An 18,092-nucleotide genomic window follows, 5' to 3' on the forward strand; every position below is an offset into this window, starting at 1 on the left:
CAGAGTCAAAATTATAAGAACTAATTCATGCTAAGTGTTGTAGCTTTCTGACAGGTAGAGATAGCTCATGTGGGTGAAATGTCTAGCTTGATGTTTTATATCTAGCTATTAGTCAGCTAATCCTCCTCCCTACTTCACTGAAAATATTTTCATTCTGTCTGACAAAAAGTAAAAAATTACATTAACTGTGACTAAAAATGTATCACAGATGACACACTAATTAGATTAATGGTTCTTGCCTTATTCTCTGAAGTTTTCATGTTCTTACCTTTCGTGAGCCATTAGATCCTAGATATTTTAATAATTACACTAAAGATATCTTTTTTCTTGGTGGGTAGAGGAATTCTAGGGAATAAGCTTACAATAAAGGGTTTAGGTAATTTTAATATAAATTTTGAAACAGGGGCAGCCTGGGTGGCCCAGTGGTTTAGCGCCTGCCTTCGGCCCAGGGCATGATCCTGGAGACCTGGGATCGAGTCCCATGTCGGGCTCCCTGCATGGAGCCTGCTTCTCCCTCTGCCTGTGTCTCTGCCACTCTCTCTCTGTGTCTCTCATGAATGGATAAATAAAATCTTTAAAAAAATAATAAATTTTGAAACAAAGAACCAAGTAAATCTTGTAATTATATACTAAAAGTCCACTTATGCAAAATATTTGGATGTGTCCTGCTAGCCAAAGTAAAACATGATAGAAAGGTAAAAACAAGCAATGTTGACAGAGTTTATTTAGGTCTATGATGAAAAATTTTGACTTTTCAGGAAAAACTCGGTTAACTTAGCATGAAAAGAGAAATGGTAATACTGCTTATAAAGCATTTGGATTTCAAGGGATACTGTCAGGTTATTTCAAAATTGTTAAATGGCAGTGGCTTTCAAAATTTTTTCTATCACAATCAGGATTCAGTATATATATATATACACTTATGTGTGTATTCAGAATACTTAGCCTTCAGGAGAAATAGAAACTAATAGAATTTGTGATAACCACACCAGCCCTACAAGAAATATTAAAAGGGATCCTTTAAGTGAAGAGAGAGCCCAAAAGTAACATAGACCAAAAGGAACAGAGACAATATACAGAAACAGAGACTTTACAGGTAATACGATGGCACTGAATTCATATCTTTCAGTAGTTACTCTGAATGTAAGTGGGCTCACTGCCCCAATCAGAAGACACAGGGTGTCAGATTGGATAAAAAAGTAAGACCCATCAATATGCTGTCTGCAAGAGCCTCATTTCAGACCTAAAGGCACCTCCAGATTTAAAGTGAGGTGGTGGAAAACTATCATGTTAACGGACATCAAAAGAAAGCTGGGGTGGGATGCTTGGGTGGCTTCGTGGTTGAGCATCTGCCTTCAGCTCAGGGCATGATCCTGGGGTCCTGGGATCAAGTCCCTCACTGGGCTCCCCAAAAGGAGGCTGCTTCTCCCTCTGCCTATGTCTCTGTCTCTCCCTCTGTGTTTCTGATGAGTAAAAAAATAAAATCTTAAAAAAAATTTTTTTTTAAGTGATGGGGTAGAAAACCATTTATCATGCTAATGGACATCAAAAGAAAGCTGGGGGTGGAGATCCTTATATTCAACAAATTAGATTTTATTTATTTATTTTTTAAAGATTTTATTTATTTATTCATGAGAGACACAGAGAAGGAGAAGCAGAGGGAGAGGGAGAGGGAGAAGCAGGCTCTATGCAGGGAGCCTGATGCGGGACTCAATCCTAGGACCCAGGAATCACAACCTGAGCTGAAGGCAGACACTCAACCACTGAGTCACCCAGGAGTCCCTCTGAGCCACCCAAGTGTCCAGACAAATTAAATTTTAGACCAAAGACACTAATAAGAGCTGAGGAAGGACACTATATCATAATTTAAGGGTCCATCCAACAGAATACTTAGCTTTACTACATGTACCTTATTTCCTTTTTAGTTATTTTTTATTTTTATTTTTTTAAAGATTTTATTTGTTCAGGAGACACACACACACACACACACACAGAGAGAGAGAGAGAGAGAGAGAGAGAGGCAGAGACACAGGCAGAAGGGGAAGCAGGCTCCATGCAGGGAGCCTAACGTGGGACTAATCCCAGGTCTCCAGGATCACACCCTGGGCTGAAGGCGGGGCTAAACTGCTGAGCTACCCAGGCTGCCCCCTTATTTCCTTTTTTAAAAAATGCTGGTCAGGGACTCTCTGGTGGCTCAGCTGATTAAGAATCTGCCTTCAGGTCAGGTCATGATTCTGGGGTCCTGGGATGGAGCCCTGCATCGGGCTCCCTGCTCAGTGGGGAGTCAGCTTCTCCCTCTCTTTTTACCCCTCTCCCTCCTCACTTGGGCTCGCTTTCTCAAATAAGTAAGTAAATCTCTAAAAAAGAATGCTGGTCACAATTCATATATTCATTTAACTATAATGGATCATAACCTACAAATACTGATGAATGATGATAAAGATAATTTTCTTTTCTTTTTTTTTCTCTTGAGGACCTCGAATGTAAACATTGCTATTTTATGTTTCTAAACCACTAAACTACTCACTTTCTTGGTCTCACCTAAACCTTATCACAGATATTGCACTGGCTCTAAAATCTTATATACAAGCATCCTATTCTCAGACTACAATATTTTGTCCTAGTTTATGTGACCAAGTACTCCTACTACGGTTCTTTAATTACATTTAGACCACACTGATTTACCATTCATGCCTATTCTTTCTTAGCCAATGTAAAGTCCATGGTCTAACATTGTAATCAGATTCTTAAAAAGATATTAAATTTAGATGTCTCTTCTTCACTTAATGCTCACCTTGTAAAATCCCAAATCTTGATGAACTAGACAATTCTTTTTACTACAGATGAACATAGATGCATGGATGCACATGAACACAGATGGAGAAAAATCGTACAACCAGAAAGACTGGTTTTATTTAAAAATTTTCGCAAATTTCCAACAATCTCTTAGGACTGACAGTCCTACTCTCTGATATGACTATTTCATACTTACTTTCTCTTCATCCCTCCTGCCCAACATACTTTCTACCCTCACCGCCCAGTTGATAACCTAACCCAATGGCTTTCAAAGTGTGGTCCCTAGATCAGCAGCATGAACCTCATCTGGGAACTTGTTAGAAATGAAAATTCTCAAGTCCTACTTCAGACCTACTGAGTCAAAAACTCTGGGGATGGAACCCAGCAATGTGTGTTTTAATAAGCCTTGAAAAGCGATTCTGATGCCTGCAAAAGTTTAAGAACTACTGATCTAGGGATGCCTGGGTGGCTCAGCAGTTTGGTGCCTGCCTTCAGCCCAGGGCATGATCCTGGGGTTCCGGGATTGAGTCCTGCATCGGGCTCCCTGCATGGAGCCTGCTTCTCCCTCTGCCTGTGTCTCTGCCTCTCTGTCTCTCATGAATAAATTAAAAAAAACAAAAACAAACTACTGATCTAACCCCATACTTCACTGAGAAGCCATTCTCTAGAATGTAAGCTTCAGCGACAGAGGTTATTTTTGTTTTTGCTTTAAGTATAGTTGACATACCATGTTAGTTTCAGATAAACCACACAGTGAGTCAACAATTATACATTATGAAATGCTCACCATATATATAGTAACCATCTGTCACTTTACAAATTTATTACAGTATTATTGATTGTATTGCCTATGCTGTACTTTTTCATCCCCATGGCTTATTTTATAACTGGGAGTTTGTACCTCTTAATCACCTTCACCTATTTTCCCCACCTCCCTCTCCACTGGCAACTACTAGTTTGTTCTTTGTATTTATGAGTCTATTTCTGTTGTTTGTTCATTTGTTTTTTGGATTCCACGTATAAGTGAAATCATATGGTCCTTTTTCTGACTTCCTTGACATAGGTTCATCCAAGTTATCATGAATGGCAAGATTTCATTCTTTTTTAAAGCTAATATTCCATTGTATATAAACCACATCTTTATCCATTCATCTGTGGATGGACATTAGATTGTTTCCTTATCTTGGCTGTCATAAACAGTGCTGCAACAAACATAAAGGTGCACATAATCTTTTGAATTAGTGTTTTTGTTTTCTTTGGGTAAATACCCAGAGGTGAAATTACTAGGTTGTATGCTATCTCTATTTTAATTTTTTGAGGAACCTCCATGCTGTATTCTGTAGTGGCTGCACCAATTTACATTCTCATCAACAGTGTATGAGGGTTCCAAAGGCAGGAGTTTTTGTCTTTTTTGGTCATTTATATCCTAAGTACCAGAACAGGGCCTGGAACACTGTAACTCAATAGGTTATTGTTGACTCAAAACTTTAGATGGGAACTCTCTTATTTTCCTACTAGGAAATCTAGAAATCTATTTGCATCTGTACCTATTTTCTTCCTTTCCCAACTGGTGAAATGTGCCTCATGCTATCAAAGGTCAGCAATTTCCACATATGGATTGGGTCTCATCTCTTGCCTTCTCAGGAATTTTTCTCCTTTGGTCATCCCGTCTCCTGCATTATCTATCAATCTTTCTCTACTAGATTATTTCATTTAGTATACAGTCAGATTCTACACCATTCTAAAATAAGAACTGTCCCTGTCCTCAAATGCCCTTTCAGTTACTGCCCATTTCTGTGTCTGCCACACCTCCTTGCCTCCCACTTACCCATTCTAATCTTACTTTCATCTCCTCTATTCAATGGTTTAAACATCTTTATTGAGATATAATTCACATAGCATAAAAGTTACCCCTTTAAAAGTGTACAATTCATTGCTTTTAGTACATTTATAATTGTTTAACCATCACTGCAATCCAAGATTTAGAAGATTTTCATCACTCCAAAAAGCAGCCTCCTACCCATCAACAGTTACTCTCTATTCACCTCACCCCTCTGCCCTAGGCTACTGCTGCTGTACTCTCGGTTTCTTAGATTTGCCTATTCTGGACTTTTATATAAATGGAATCAAAGAGTATGTGGTCTTTTGTAACTGACTTCTATATCACCATAATGTTTTCAAGATTTATCCATATTGTAGCATATATCAATACTTTACTCCTTTTATGGCTGAATAATATTCCATTGCATGAATACATTGCCTTTTATTTATCCATAATCAGTTTATGGACAGTTGGTTGTTTCTACTTTTTGGCTATTATGAATAATGCTGCTATGAACATTCAGGTACACATTTTTGTGTCGATGTATGCTTTTAATTTTTCTTGTACGGAACTGCCAAAGCAGCTGTACCAGCTACCAGAAATATTGTTGTGGTCTGTTTTAGAAAAACAACCTGCCATGTCTGTTCTGGCCACACAGGTCACTTCCTTCACACGTGCAAAATATACTCACTCCCCCACCCCACCCCATAAAGTCTCCCAAAGTTCCATCCCTTAATGGCATCAGGCTCAGGTCAGAGCTTTAGGAACTCAGTGAGGTCAGGTGCAGGTGAGATTCCTTGGGTACAATTTCTTGATGAAAGCTGCTTGATGTAAAACATGGGGACTAAAGAAGCAAACTATCTACACCTTTCTCATAACTCCCCAACATACAATGGTGAGGCATGAGATAACTTTCCTATTTTGAAAGAGTTTGGAAAATATGAGGCAATTCTCTGTTTATAATTTCTTCCTATGTATTCTTTTTTCCATAGTTTTAAATATCATCCATACATTCATGACTTCCAAATTTTCTAACCTCTCTGAGCTCCACAGTAGAGTATCTAATAACTTTCACTTCATTTGATACCTTCACTAGGATATCTCACAGATACTTCCAATTTAATATGCTAAAATTAATTCTTGTTTTGTTTTTTACCCTTTGCCTCCACAAACTTGTTCTTTTCTTGGTGTCTCAATCTAGGTGAATGATGCCACCATTCACCTAGTTGCTCAAAGCAAAACCTAGGACTCAGCCTTAACTCGCTTCTCTCATCTCTATATAATAATAATCAGTAAGTTCTGTATTTTCTTTCTCTAGAATATTCTTACTTTTCCTTCAGTCTCACCTGGTTTACAACAAACTCTTTATTGACCACCCTCCTTCATTCTTGCTCTTTTCTGATTTCCTTTGGCACAGCAAAGTCATATTTTAATTCATATGTCTGGTTATGGCATGCTCTTGCTCAGAATATATATATATACATATATATAATATTTATACATATATATATACACATATATATACATATACATACATATATATATTTATATATTTGAGGTAGAGCTAGAAAAAGAGAACATGAGTGGGAGGAGGGGCAGAAGGAGAGGGAGAAGCAGACTCCCCACTGAGAAGGGAGCCCGACACAGGGCTCCATCCCAGGGCCCTGAGATCATGACCTGAGCCACCCATGCACCCCTCTTGCTCAGAATCGTCAATGACTTCCCACTGCACTTTGTGTTAGATCCAAATTCCCTTCCATGATCTAAAAGTTACGTATAACTGACTATTGCCTGTCCCTCTGACCTTATTCTCTGCTATCTTTCTTCGTTATCCACTATACTTCATCTTTTCTGGGCTTTTTTTCAGTTCCTCACACATACCAAGCTCTCAGAAAGGATCTTTACACATGCTGTTTTCTCTGTCTGGAATATTGTCTCCCAACTTCCCACCCCCACAGAACCAAATCTTCTTATCCTTCAAGATATGGATTCCTGACCCTTCTAAGTAGGTACCCCCCTCTGTTATTCTTTCACTTTATCCTGTTTGTTTCTTTTATAAAACTTATCCCAATTTTAAATTGTATCCTGTTTGTTTACTTATTTATTGTCTTTCTCCTTAGCTGGATTATAAGCTTTATTGGGTCAGAAGCCATGTTTGTGTTATTCCTCAGTGTGAACCCAGTCACAAGGCAGAGTGCATAGCATAAACTATGCACTCAATAAATATGTGTTGAATAGTGTTTAAAAACTTTTTTTTTGGAGACAGATATGTTAATAATTAGTAATGTTATTTATTACTTCCTAATTCTTACTGAAGTAGCCCTTTTTCTTTCAGTAATTGCCCTTCCTTTCTGGCTGCTGCTTTAGCCAGAGCCACATCAGATGAAGTCCTTCAGAGTGATCTTTCTGCACATTATATCCCAAAGGAAACAGATGGCACAGAAGGGACTGTGGGTGAGTACCTTTCTACATTATTTGTTTAAAAATATTAAAATCTTCTCATGTGTAGTAATCCACAGAAAGTGTATACACAATATAAAGCCTAATTATATTTAACCACTTACTGATTTTGTAGTGGTAGTAAGAGAAAAAATGCAAAAAAAAAAAAAGTATATATATGTATATTTCAAACTATCAATAAAAGGAGAGATAAAGGAAAAATACAGGTATATTTTAAAAACGTGATAATAACTGGAGCAAGAGATTATCATAACAGAATATTACCATAGATAATGCCTAGATAAGTGGAAAGAGTAAAGTGAGAAGTGTGGAGACACAACAGAAAAGATGAGTGAGGGAAGAGTTTGAGCAAGGCCTATTTAAAATATTTAGCTTACCTATAAGAATCCAAGTAAAAAATGATATAAAAATTCAAGAAATCAGTTGTAACAAAACTTCTCATTAATTATATTAAATTTTATTCTACCAATATATAAGTAGAGTTCTCCATAACAACTATGTAAATGTGATTTAATTGCATGATCACTGTGTATCTTTTTTCTAGGCAAATTATTTATTAATGAAGGCATACTGATTAACATACTAGGCTTATAAAAACATATTAGGCTTATACATATTTGACAGGCTCTGAAGAAATACCAATTTTTGTAAAAATTAGGAATTACAACTCAAAATTATTAAGGAATTTTAATATTTCACTTTGTTCTATTTTAAGCATTTGCCTTTAAACACGGTGCATAAAGAACAAAGCCTATATTAATGAATCAGAGTAGCTAGATCCCAGAGAACTTGAAGCAGATATAAAAGTAAACATTTCTGTTATTCCTTTATCTCTCTAGATCATTTCTGACAGAAAATTGGCAAGAAAGGAATTCCTCCTTTTGTTTTTACTGAGAGTAATTGATTCACTTGGAACCAAATTGTTCCAGAGTCAACTTGGATGGAATTCCTGCTACACAGCACTGGTCTTTCCTCTGGTACTGATGCATGAAGTCAAAGCCTTGTAATGAAAAGATGAGGGATATTGAATTCTGCTTCATTGCAGCCTGGGTGGCGGCTGACTCAGCTCCAGCTCAGTACAGTGACATTAACGACTAATGAGTAATTTACAGCTGCGAGGGGGCGGATTGCTACTTGGGACAATTTTCTCTTTTTCACACCGTTTTTATTTTATTTTTCCATTTCAAGCAGCAATTATTTATATACTGATGTTCTACACTCCCTGCAGAAGGAGAATACTTAACGTAGCAAGACTGAAGGGTTGCCCTGCATGCCTGTTTTGGAAGCATTTTCTGAACCCCCATAAGATAGCAGACTGAAATGAAGGGGGTTTTCTTTTGGTGGTATCACTGGTCATTCTGATTTTGTTTTTTTTCAAGAGATTACCTAGTAGTGTCTCCTTGTCAAGGCTGTGATTCAGAAAGATCTATTGTAATTCTAACTATTTGCAAGTCCTTAATCTATTTAACCCAAGTCACTCAGTATGAATTGCCGTGAGGAGAATCTCTACAGGGTATATTGTGTTTATCCATACATCAGAGTGTAAAATGAGCTTACAGAATAAGGCCTGCTGTCACTGGCTTAAAGGCACTTAGGTCCCCACTGAAATGCCTCTGTGTCTCCTCTTAGTGGTTTCCAAAAACAGACTTAAAAAAAAAAAAAAAAAAAAAAACCATTAACCTAAAGCTCTTTCCATGTTTCTGTCATCTCTACCAGAATGTTTGCTAAACGACCTTGTGTATCTGTTGTTACACATTTAGTTTGGCAGATATAATTCCTGTCCAGACAACCTAAAATAAATTAGAAATATCCCAGTGTAAAAATTAAAAAGAAGGCGAAAATTAACACTAACACTGAAGAAATTATGAAAGCTTTGTGTATATAAATGAATCTGAAAACCTGGGTGTTTTCTAGCAAAAAACAAATTAATAAGCTTTACCTAAGAAGAAGAGATTAAGATTGTCAAGGAGCTATTTTCTAAAAAGAACAAAAAATAGGTGATTCTACAGGGGGACATTTTCAAATGAGCAAAGACAGACAATTCCAATGTTTTGTAAAATGAATTCTCCAATAGCATAAGGAAGGACATTTGCAAAGCATAACACTGATACCAAAACTTGCCTGAAACAAAAGTAAAAAAGGAAATGAGATATCAGTCTTAGTAGTCAATGTAAAAAATCTTAAGTAAAATATTTGTATATTGAGTACAACAGTTCATTCATTCATTCATTTATTGAGGATCTGCCAGTGCTTAGCACTATGCTGAGGAGACCATGAACAAAACAAAAATTATAGGAAGTCTGTTAGCATATTTTATATACTAATAGGTCAAAAGAAAAACACCAGAATCTCAAAAGATGCCCAAGGAAGCATCTGATAAAATTCAATTATCCATTCCTAACTTTATTTAAAAAAATTTTTTTTTTTAAGATTTCATCTATCTATTAGAGAGAGAGAGAGCGCGCGCACAAGCAGAGGGAGTGACAGGCAGAGGGGAGAGGGAGAAGCAGGCTCCCTTCTGAGGTGCAGGGCTCAATTCTAGGACCCTGAGATCATGATCTGAGCTTAAGGTAGATGCTTAACTGACTGAGCCACCCAGGCACCCCTCCATTCATAATTTTAAAAATATACTTAATAAAGTAGAACTATATGATACATCATGGACTTTGTAGGACAAAATTTGGCTCAGACCAAAATCTAGCATTTACGCATAATATATACTTAAGAATTTTTTTTGGTTACAAGTGACCACAAACACAACTCAAACTGCTTCAGCAAAACAGAATAGATTGGCTACGCTTCAACATATGGGCTATACAGCTAGATTCAAGGCTTCATATGATTCTTCCCAACCTGGCATTTCTCCAAATCTCAGCTGTACTCTTTTTCTTTTCTTTTCTCTTTTTTCTTTCCTTCTTTCCTTCCTTCCTTCCCTCCCTCCTTCCTTCCTCCTTTCCTTTTCTTTTCCCTTTCCTTTCCTTTTTTCTTTTTCTTTCTCTTCTTTCTTTCATAGGCTCCACATCCAATATGGGGCTTGGACCCATGATGCTCTACCAACTGAGCCAGCCAGGCACCCCACTTTAATTTTGATTTTATTCTCAGGCTCCATGTGGTGGCAAGATGATTGCTAGAAGCGCCAGGTCTTTCATCTGCCCAGGTTCATTCAAATCAAGCAGGAAAGTAGCAGTAACTTTACTCAGTTGCTCGTACATAAATTACAGGATTCACTCTAACCAGCCCAACTTGGGTTATTTCCAATTCCTGAGCCAATCACTATGGCCAGAAGAATGTGTATCTAATCAGCTGGAAATGAATGTTTCTCTACTCTCAGTTCATGTGCATCTAGGGGTAAAACCTGGATGCACATGAACTGAGAGCAGAGAAGGAAATGTCTCTGGGAGAAAGAGGAATGTTTGTGAAGTAGCCAATAACACAGTAAAGCAAAGTTCTGACTCAAAATAGGAAATAAAGTAAAATAACTGAAATAAATTTTTTAAGAAATATGAAGATCTTGGGGCACCTGGCTGACTCAGTTGTAGGAGCCTGTCACTCTTTATCTCTGGGTTGTGATTTAGAGCCCCACATTGGGAGTGGAGATTACTTAAAAAAAAAAAAAAAGATTGTAGATCCCATATTAAAACCTTGTTAAGTAACATAAAGAGGATTTCAATTAATGAAACAATACAGCCTATTCCCGGATAAGACTCGATATGCAAAAGACATCAATTTTTTTTGCAAATTACCCTCTAAATTCAAGGTGACCCCAAACGCAGTGGCAACAGATTTCTCCCCTCAAACTTGGCAAAATAATTAGAAAATTCGTCGAGAATAATAAACATGTCAAACTACCAAATGACATCTTTTAAAAGTTCTATTAGGTAGGATAACTAATCCACCTGATACAAAAACATGTTATAAAGTTATAGTAATTCTAAAATAATGGCACCACTGTGGAAATAGATGGAGAGATCAGTAAAGCAGAATAGACATTCAAAAAACATAATTTTTTAGTAACTTAATATAACCTTGCATATTCATTTATTTACATCTAATGAGTCCCTGTTATCTGCTAGGTACTGTACTATGACTAATCAAGTACAAATAAGACACAATCTGCATCTGCAGTATTATTTGGGAAATGTAGATCATGGATGTTAGAGTCAGATAGACCTGTGATAGAAAATGGTTTTATTTGTTTGTGTAATGTTCCAGAAACAGAGGATATAACCAACACTTAAGAAATGTTATCTATTGTTACAAAATGTAGCAAGAGCTATAGTAAATGGTGTAATGGGAACATCAGGGAAGAAGGAACTGGGAGAGGATAGGAACAGATCTACTGGTTTACTAAATATTAGAGGAAGCTGGTATTGCCCACCTCCCCTAAACAATGTAATCTAACCAGTGCTGCCCAATAGCATGATGATGGAAATGTTTTTTACTTGCATTGTCCAGTGTGGTAGCCAGCGGCCATATGTACTTACTGGGCATTTGAAATATAGCCAATGTGACCCAAAAACTGACTTTTAGTTAAACGGCCATATTTAATTAGTAAGCAGCCTTACTGGATGGTGCAAATCTATATAATAAGAATAATATACAAGCCAAAGAATGATATAATGGTTTCTATTATTTGGGAACCTGGGAACTATCCTGATAGTATGTTATTTGTTTCATTCCACTCCATTTTCATTCCATGTTTCCAAATTCATTTACTGTTTTGCAATCCACTGTTGTGAGTCAAACTCACACCTATGCTGCTGCAAAGACCAGATGTGTTGGAGTGATACAAATAGGTAATTGCTGGCAGAAAGAGATAGTCTCTGGCAACTGGTACTTAAAAAAAAAAAATATATTGGAGTTTGTCAAAACACTGGCTAGTCTATCAGCTTCAGTTCCTCTCTAAGCCATACAGCCATATCAGGCTGTACTTGTTCTCTGAATTTCCTTTCTCTATCAAACATACCCTTATTTTCAGTTATATAAAAACATCAAGGGGCGACACAGTCAAAAAAACATTGTTTACCACCCTGTACTATGTTAATGAGGGGGAAAAAGGCAATGCAAATCTTGAGATAAGCTTTCTGAATATAGTCATTGTTGAAAGGATTTTGAATAAGAAAACAGGTAAATGTACTTGCAGATTAAAGTAAGGCAGGGAAAGGAATAGAAAAATGGAGCCTGAGTTCCTAGGCCATGCTAGAACACAGTCTCTCTTCTGTGGGATCTGTGTTCTAGATCAGAGGAGTCACGTGCAACCATTGCCCATCTGGTACACATTTTCTCAGGCTGTCAAGCTATATCCGATTTAGTAAAGTAAAAAATAATTTTTGAAGAATTCTAAATGTTTTTACCTGAGATGTAGGAATCTCTAAAATACTGGCTTGAGGAAACTTAATTTCCCCTTAGTTATTTAATAACTGCAGCATGAATAGAGAACAACTGGAGCTGGGATGATGTGAGATACAATCTCTTCAGTACTATTCTATATTGCCTAAAATGTTTATACATCTATCTGTCCATTGAGGGATGCAAATCAGCCTCCAAAGTCAGGTTATCTACTCCACTTGACAGGTCAAGTAATAGACTTAACAGTCTAGTGTGAAGAATCCTCAGGTTGCCATCTCTGCTATGGGTTATATACACGGAGTTTAAAAACTTTTTTCCTTATAGACTTTTTTTAAAGATTTTATTTATTTATTCATGAGACACAGAGAGATTGAAGCAGAGACATAGGCAGAGGGAGAAGCAGGCTCCATGCAGGGAAATCTGATGTGGGACTCCATCCTGGGAGTCCAGGATTAGGCTCTGGGCGGAAGGCAGGCGCTAAACCGCTGAGTCACCCGGGGATCCCCCTCCTTATAGACTTTTAAAACTTTTACCTTATTTAATTTTTTAGCTAAACTATTTAAGCTATTGCCAAAAACTGTAATTAAAAAATTCATCAAATAAGAAAAATGTATAATTTAGTTCCAAATTATGATCAGTTATAGGAGAGAAGTTAAGGAACTGGAGGGAGGTAAAAGGAAGAGGTCAGGAAAAAAAGACAAAGACAAATAAATGGTAATCAAAGTAAACTCTCATTCCTGTGGTTGGTAAATAGATGATGTTTTCATGGGCATTTCATATTCCAATCAGCTGGATAACTACTGTTCATATTTCAGTCATTCTTCTAAGCATGGGGAGCTTGGCTCTCCAGATAATAACTGTGGCAACCAACCAAAAGGGAACGAACCAGTGCTCTGAACTTGATAGCAGTGGCCAGAGCACTTTGAGGGTTGGAAGAAATCCAGTCTAGGAATAGATCCAATCTTGATCAGAGGTTTTCTCCTCATAAGAATATCATAGTGGCAGCTGCTGACTGACGATTTTCTACTAGATTGGTTGTCATTTTTTCTCTTCAGAAGCAACATTTCATTTTTCTTGAGGAATTTCTTCTATTAAGGAGGAGCCTGACGAAGGTGACCTACTTCTGTCTTTACCAAGTGGGCAAGTGAAAAGCAGCTTTACAAGGCTCTTCATTGGGAGTGTCTGTGTTTCTTTCAGAGATTGAGACAATGAAATTGGCCCGTTCGGTCTTCAGCAAACTACACGAGATTTGCTGCAGCTGGGTGAAAGACTTCCCTCTCCGCAGGAGACCCCAGCTTTATTATGAGACATCAATCCATGCCATCAAAAACATGCGCAGGAAAATGGAAGACAAACATGTCTGCATTCCTGACTTTAATATGCTCTTCAATCTTGAGGTAAAGGGCCCTTCTCAACAATCAATGAAATTTTAAAAACGAAACAAACACCTTCATGGTCCTATTTTTCTAAAAGGAGAACTGCTAATATACTGATAGTATCTCTGATAGGTCGGAGTAGGATGAAAGGCAGAGTGGCACAAATTTGCTTGTATTAGACAGCAGAAACGAAACTGTTTTATGTTATTTTGGTTTGTTTATTTTTAAGTAAGCTTTATGCTCAATGTGGGGCTTGAACTCATACCCCAAAATGAAGAGTCACATGCTCTACCGACTGAACCAGTGAGGCACCCAATTTTATATTATTTGAATAGGTAATGCATTCACATGGTTCAGAATTCAAAAACAAAAATCTCTCTCTTGTCTCTCAGATGCTCAATTCCCCTCCATGAAGACAAGGGAAGTTACCAATTTTTTGGTGGGATAAACTTCCAGAGCTATTCTATAAACATACAAATGTGAAAGAAAACTGCCATATCTCAATAAAGTTGTTTAAAAGGAAACTACAGTAAAATCAGATGATGTTTATTAAGTTCCCACATTACTATGTTGATGAAGCAACATAAAAGGGTGAATTTGAAACCGAGACCGTTTTTCTGATTTCCTGTGATTTCCTTTTCTAAATCTTGGTTTCTGAGATGGGAAAGTAGATGGGAATTACATTTCATGAATCTCTGTGACTGACAAATTGGATCATATGAGCTTTGTCAGCTTAATAACCATTTTCTTGTTATCTTCCTCTTCTTTTCCTATTAAATATGTTAGTGCCAATAGAGGTAAGTTTCCTCTGCCTGTCACTTGCCTCTTTTCTTCACTCAAGTTCGTAACTTAAAAATTACCACGTAGTAATTTATAAAGCACAATATTTCCTTTATTTAGCCGCTAAATTTAAATTTTAGCTGACTGTCAAGGTCTGATGAGCAGTGATAGTAGGTTGGTAATTGGTGCTTATGTTACAAAGATAGATCAACTTTGTTTCCAGATATCTTTAGAAATTTGAATATCCTTGTTTCCAAATGTTACCATGCCCATGCAAATGTAACCTTAAATATTTACTTTTTTAAAAGATTTTATTTATTTATTCATGAGATACCCAGAGAGAGAGAGAGAGAGAGGCAGAGACACAGGCAGAGAAAGAAGCAGGCTCCTGTGGGGAACCTGATGCAGGACTAGATCCGAGGACCCTGGGATCACGTCCTGAGCTAAAGGCAGACGCCCAACCACTGAGCCACCCAGGGGTTCCTTAAATATTAACTTTAATGTGATAAATGATCCTTCTATCATTACACCCACTTGAAGATTATCCTCAGGTCTGACGGCATTATTGCTATTTGTTGACCTGGTTGGTTTTCAATTTTGCCTCAAAATCAGCCCAAAAGCCTAACTCAGAAAGGAACACTTTGCTATGGAGAAATGTTTTTTTTTTTTTTTTTTAATAAAGATTTTATTTATTCATGAGAGACACAGAGAGAGGGAGAGGCAGAGACACAGGCAGAGAGAGAAGCAGGCAGGGAGCTGATGTGGGACTTGATCCCGGGACTCCAGGACCACGTCCTGGGCCAAAGGCAGATGCTCAACCACTGAGCCATCCAGGGACCCCCTAGAGAAATGTTTTCGAAGGCAGTTTGGCAACATATGCTTAGAGCCTTGTATATTTTCACTACCTTTGATCTGGTAATTTCACTTTTAATTTTATAAGGACACAAATACAGGAAATTCTTACATTTGTTTTGTTTGACATAAATATCTTACACATAACATTTTCAGTAATAAACTAGAAATGATCAAGGTCATATATAAGGGAGTAACTATGATATGCTCATGAGATGTATAGCACATATCCATTTCAAGTGTCTTTCATTAATACTTAATGACAGGGGAAATACTAATGATATGATAAATGACAAAAAGCAGGATATAAAATTTTATGTATAGTATCCTAATTGTATCCAAAAAATTTATATAGAAGAAAGACTGGTTATCTGTGAATGGTGGGATAATATAGATTTCTTTCTTTATGCTTCTTTATTAGTCCAAATAAATAATACATCATCTTTATAACTGGGAAAAATATATTTTTTGAAAAATACAGTTTTTAAATTTAAAATGGTATACTAATTTTAAGAGATCCAGTTGGGTCTCTTCTATTTCTTTAGATGCTATATTGTTTAAGAATCTCCCTGCCAATCTCACATTGTTTAAAGATATACTCTAATGGCCTCAAAAAGGCTATTGTCCCCTCCCTCTTTTTGATGATCCCACATCAGCTCACTCATCATTTAACGACTGCTTGGATATGCTATTTCTTCAATTTTACTCTTATCTTCCCAACTGAGTTGTTTAAAAATGAGTACTGCTTTAGTATGGGTAGAAAGTCTATAGTCCGGACATTTTTTTCAAGATAGTTCTGTTTAATCAGTTAATTTTCAGTGGCATTATAGATGGTATTAAATTAACTAGTTGTAATGTCTGTATTAGGTATTGATTTCATAATATTTGGGTGTTTTTACTCTATGGACATTTAAGTTTGGTACTTTTGTAAATGTAGTATGCCCTTTAAAAATAATTTTCTTCTTTCTTTTAAACATTTTATTTGAGAGAGAGAGGAATAGAGGAAGAAGGACAAGCAGACACTGTGCGGAGTGCAGAGCCTAACACAGAGCTCAATCTCAAGACCCTGAGATCATGACCTGAGCTGAATCAATAGTCAGACACTTAACCAACGAGCCACCCAGGTTCCCCTAAAAAGAATTTTTTCAAAACACAGATATACCTGTGGTTTTAATAGTTCTTCCAAATCCCCATGAGATAGCAACTCATCTCTACCTAACAGATGAGAAAATAAGCACGAGAAAATGATATGATTTACTTTGTATATTAGATTTCCTTTAAATGATGGGGGTTGGACTCATCTGAGCTCCTAGAGCCTAAAGATTAAGTCAAAGCTTGCACATGAAAATGATTATCTATTACTGTCTAAGCGGAGCCAAAGAGGACTCAAGTGAGAGTTCAGTCAGTTCAGCTCTCTACTAAGAGAGCTAGATCTGAGATGTAAACACTGGAGTTGAAGATAAAGAAGCAAACTACTTATTGGCTTAAATGTAGTATTATGATTATAGGCTTCCTTTGTTAAGAAAAAGCATTGGTTTAGATGAAGTTCCTCTGGCAGTTGCCTTAGTGCCTCAAGCAGTGGATGGGCCAGGAAGTGTGAAGCTAAATCTTGGTTAGGGGACAAGGCAAAAATGGTTACAGGGCATTTGGACATCTGATGTGGTTTAAGTCTGGCTAACCAGTCTTAGAGACTCTTGTTATTTATGGGAAGTATTCAATAGGACTATGATTTATGAAGATGTTATAGTTTATTTTTTTAAGATTTTACTTATGAGAGAGAGAGAGAGAGAGAGAGGTAGAGACACACGCAGAAGGAGAAGCAGGCTTCATGCAGGGAGCCTGATGTGGGACTCAATCTGGGACTCCAGGATTACACCCTGGGCCGAAGGCAGGCGTCAAACCGCTGAGCCACCCAGGGATCCCCTGATATTATAGAAGTATATGTATGCTTTCATTATCTCCGTATTTTAAACAACCTAATTGGCCTTGTGCTTGCTGAAAGCCAATTATTTCCTATTGTTCTCAATTTCTAATTATATTAGAATACTTTCATTTTGAAAAAAAAAAAAAAAAAAACTCAATCCAGAACAGCTTTTGCTCAGTTCCTCCTTATACTTTCTCTTTCCTCCTCCTTCCCACAACTTGTAACAGCAGTTTTGAAGCAACTGCATGTGGGCGGTTTCCATGGTACAAGACAACAACTTTCACTGAGAGGGCATTTCAGCCTGAGCTAATTGGCCAAGATGTGTTCCAGTGTTCTGTGTGTAAATACAGATGCCCTAATAGTGCAGGTATTTTAGCAGTCGATCAGGCATATCAAAAAAGAGAAACATTTAGTCTTACTGTCTAGGTGACAAATGCTGCAGAGGAGAATGGGTTTATTGATTTGAGTCATGCTGTACCTAACTTCCCTGTGTCTGTTCTTCTACTGACAGGACCAAGAAGAACAAGCTTACTTTGCAGTGTTTGATGGCCACGGGGGAGTGGATGCTGCTATTTATGCCTCCATTCACCTGCATGTTAATTTAGTACGCCAGGAGATGTTCCCCCATGATCCTGCTGAGGCTCTGTGCCGAGCTTTCCGGGTCACTGATGAACGGTTTGTGCAGAAAGCAGCCAGGGAGGTATGCCATTTTCTCATAATTCCAGCCTTGAAT

The 18,092-nt window shown here is 37.3% G+C and overlaps 2 protein-coding genes across 3 annotated transcripts in view; one reads left to right on the forward strand and one right to left on the reverse strand.

The window, feature by feature from the left end:
• PPM1E (protein phosphatase, Mg2+/Mn2+ dependent 1E) overlaps positions 1-18,092 on the forward strand; it is a 208,219-nt gene that overhangs the window by 176,525 nt on the left and 13,602 nt on the right. The window contains exons 2-4 of the mRNA XM_025996034.2: positions 6,954-7,072; positions 13,625-13,824; positions 17,871-18,059. Coding sequence (XP_025851819.1) covers positions 6,954-7,072; positions 13,625-13,824; positions 17,871-18,059 — 508 coding nt within the window. The remainder of the gene's footprint in view (positions 1-6,953; positions 7,073-13,624; positions 13,825-17,870; positions 18,060-18,092) is intronic.
• Positions 1-18,092, reverse strand: part of TRIM37 (tripartite motif containing 37) — a 244,159-nt gene that overhangs the window by 84,266 nt on the left and 141,801 nt on the right. The gene's annotated exons all lie outside the window — the stretch shown is intronic.

This window comes from Vulpes vulpes, chromosome 2 (genome assembly GCF_048418805.1).
Source record: "Vulpes vulpes isolate BD-2025 chromosome 2, VulVul3, whole genome shotgun sequence".
Classification (NCBI taxonomy): Eukaryota; Metazoa; Chordata; class Mammalia; order Carnivora; family Canidae; genus Vulpes; species Vulpes vulpes.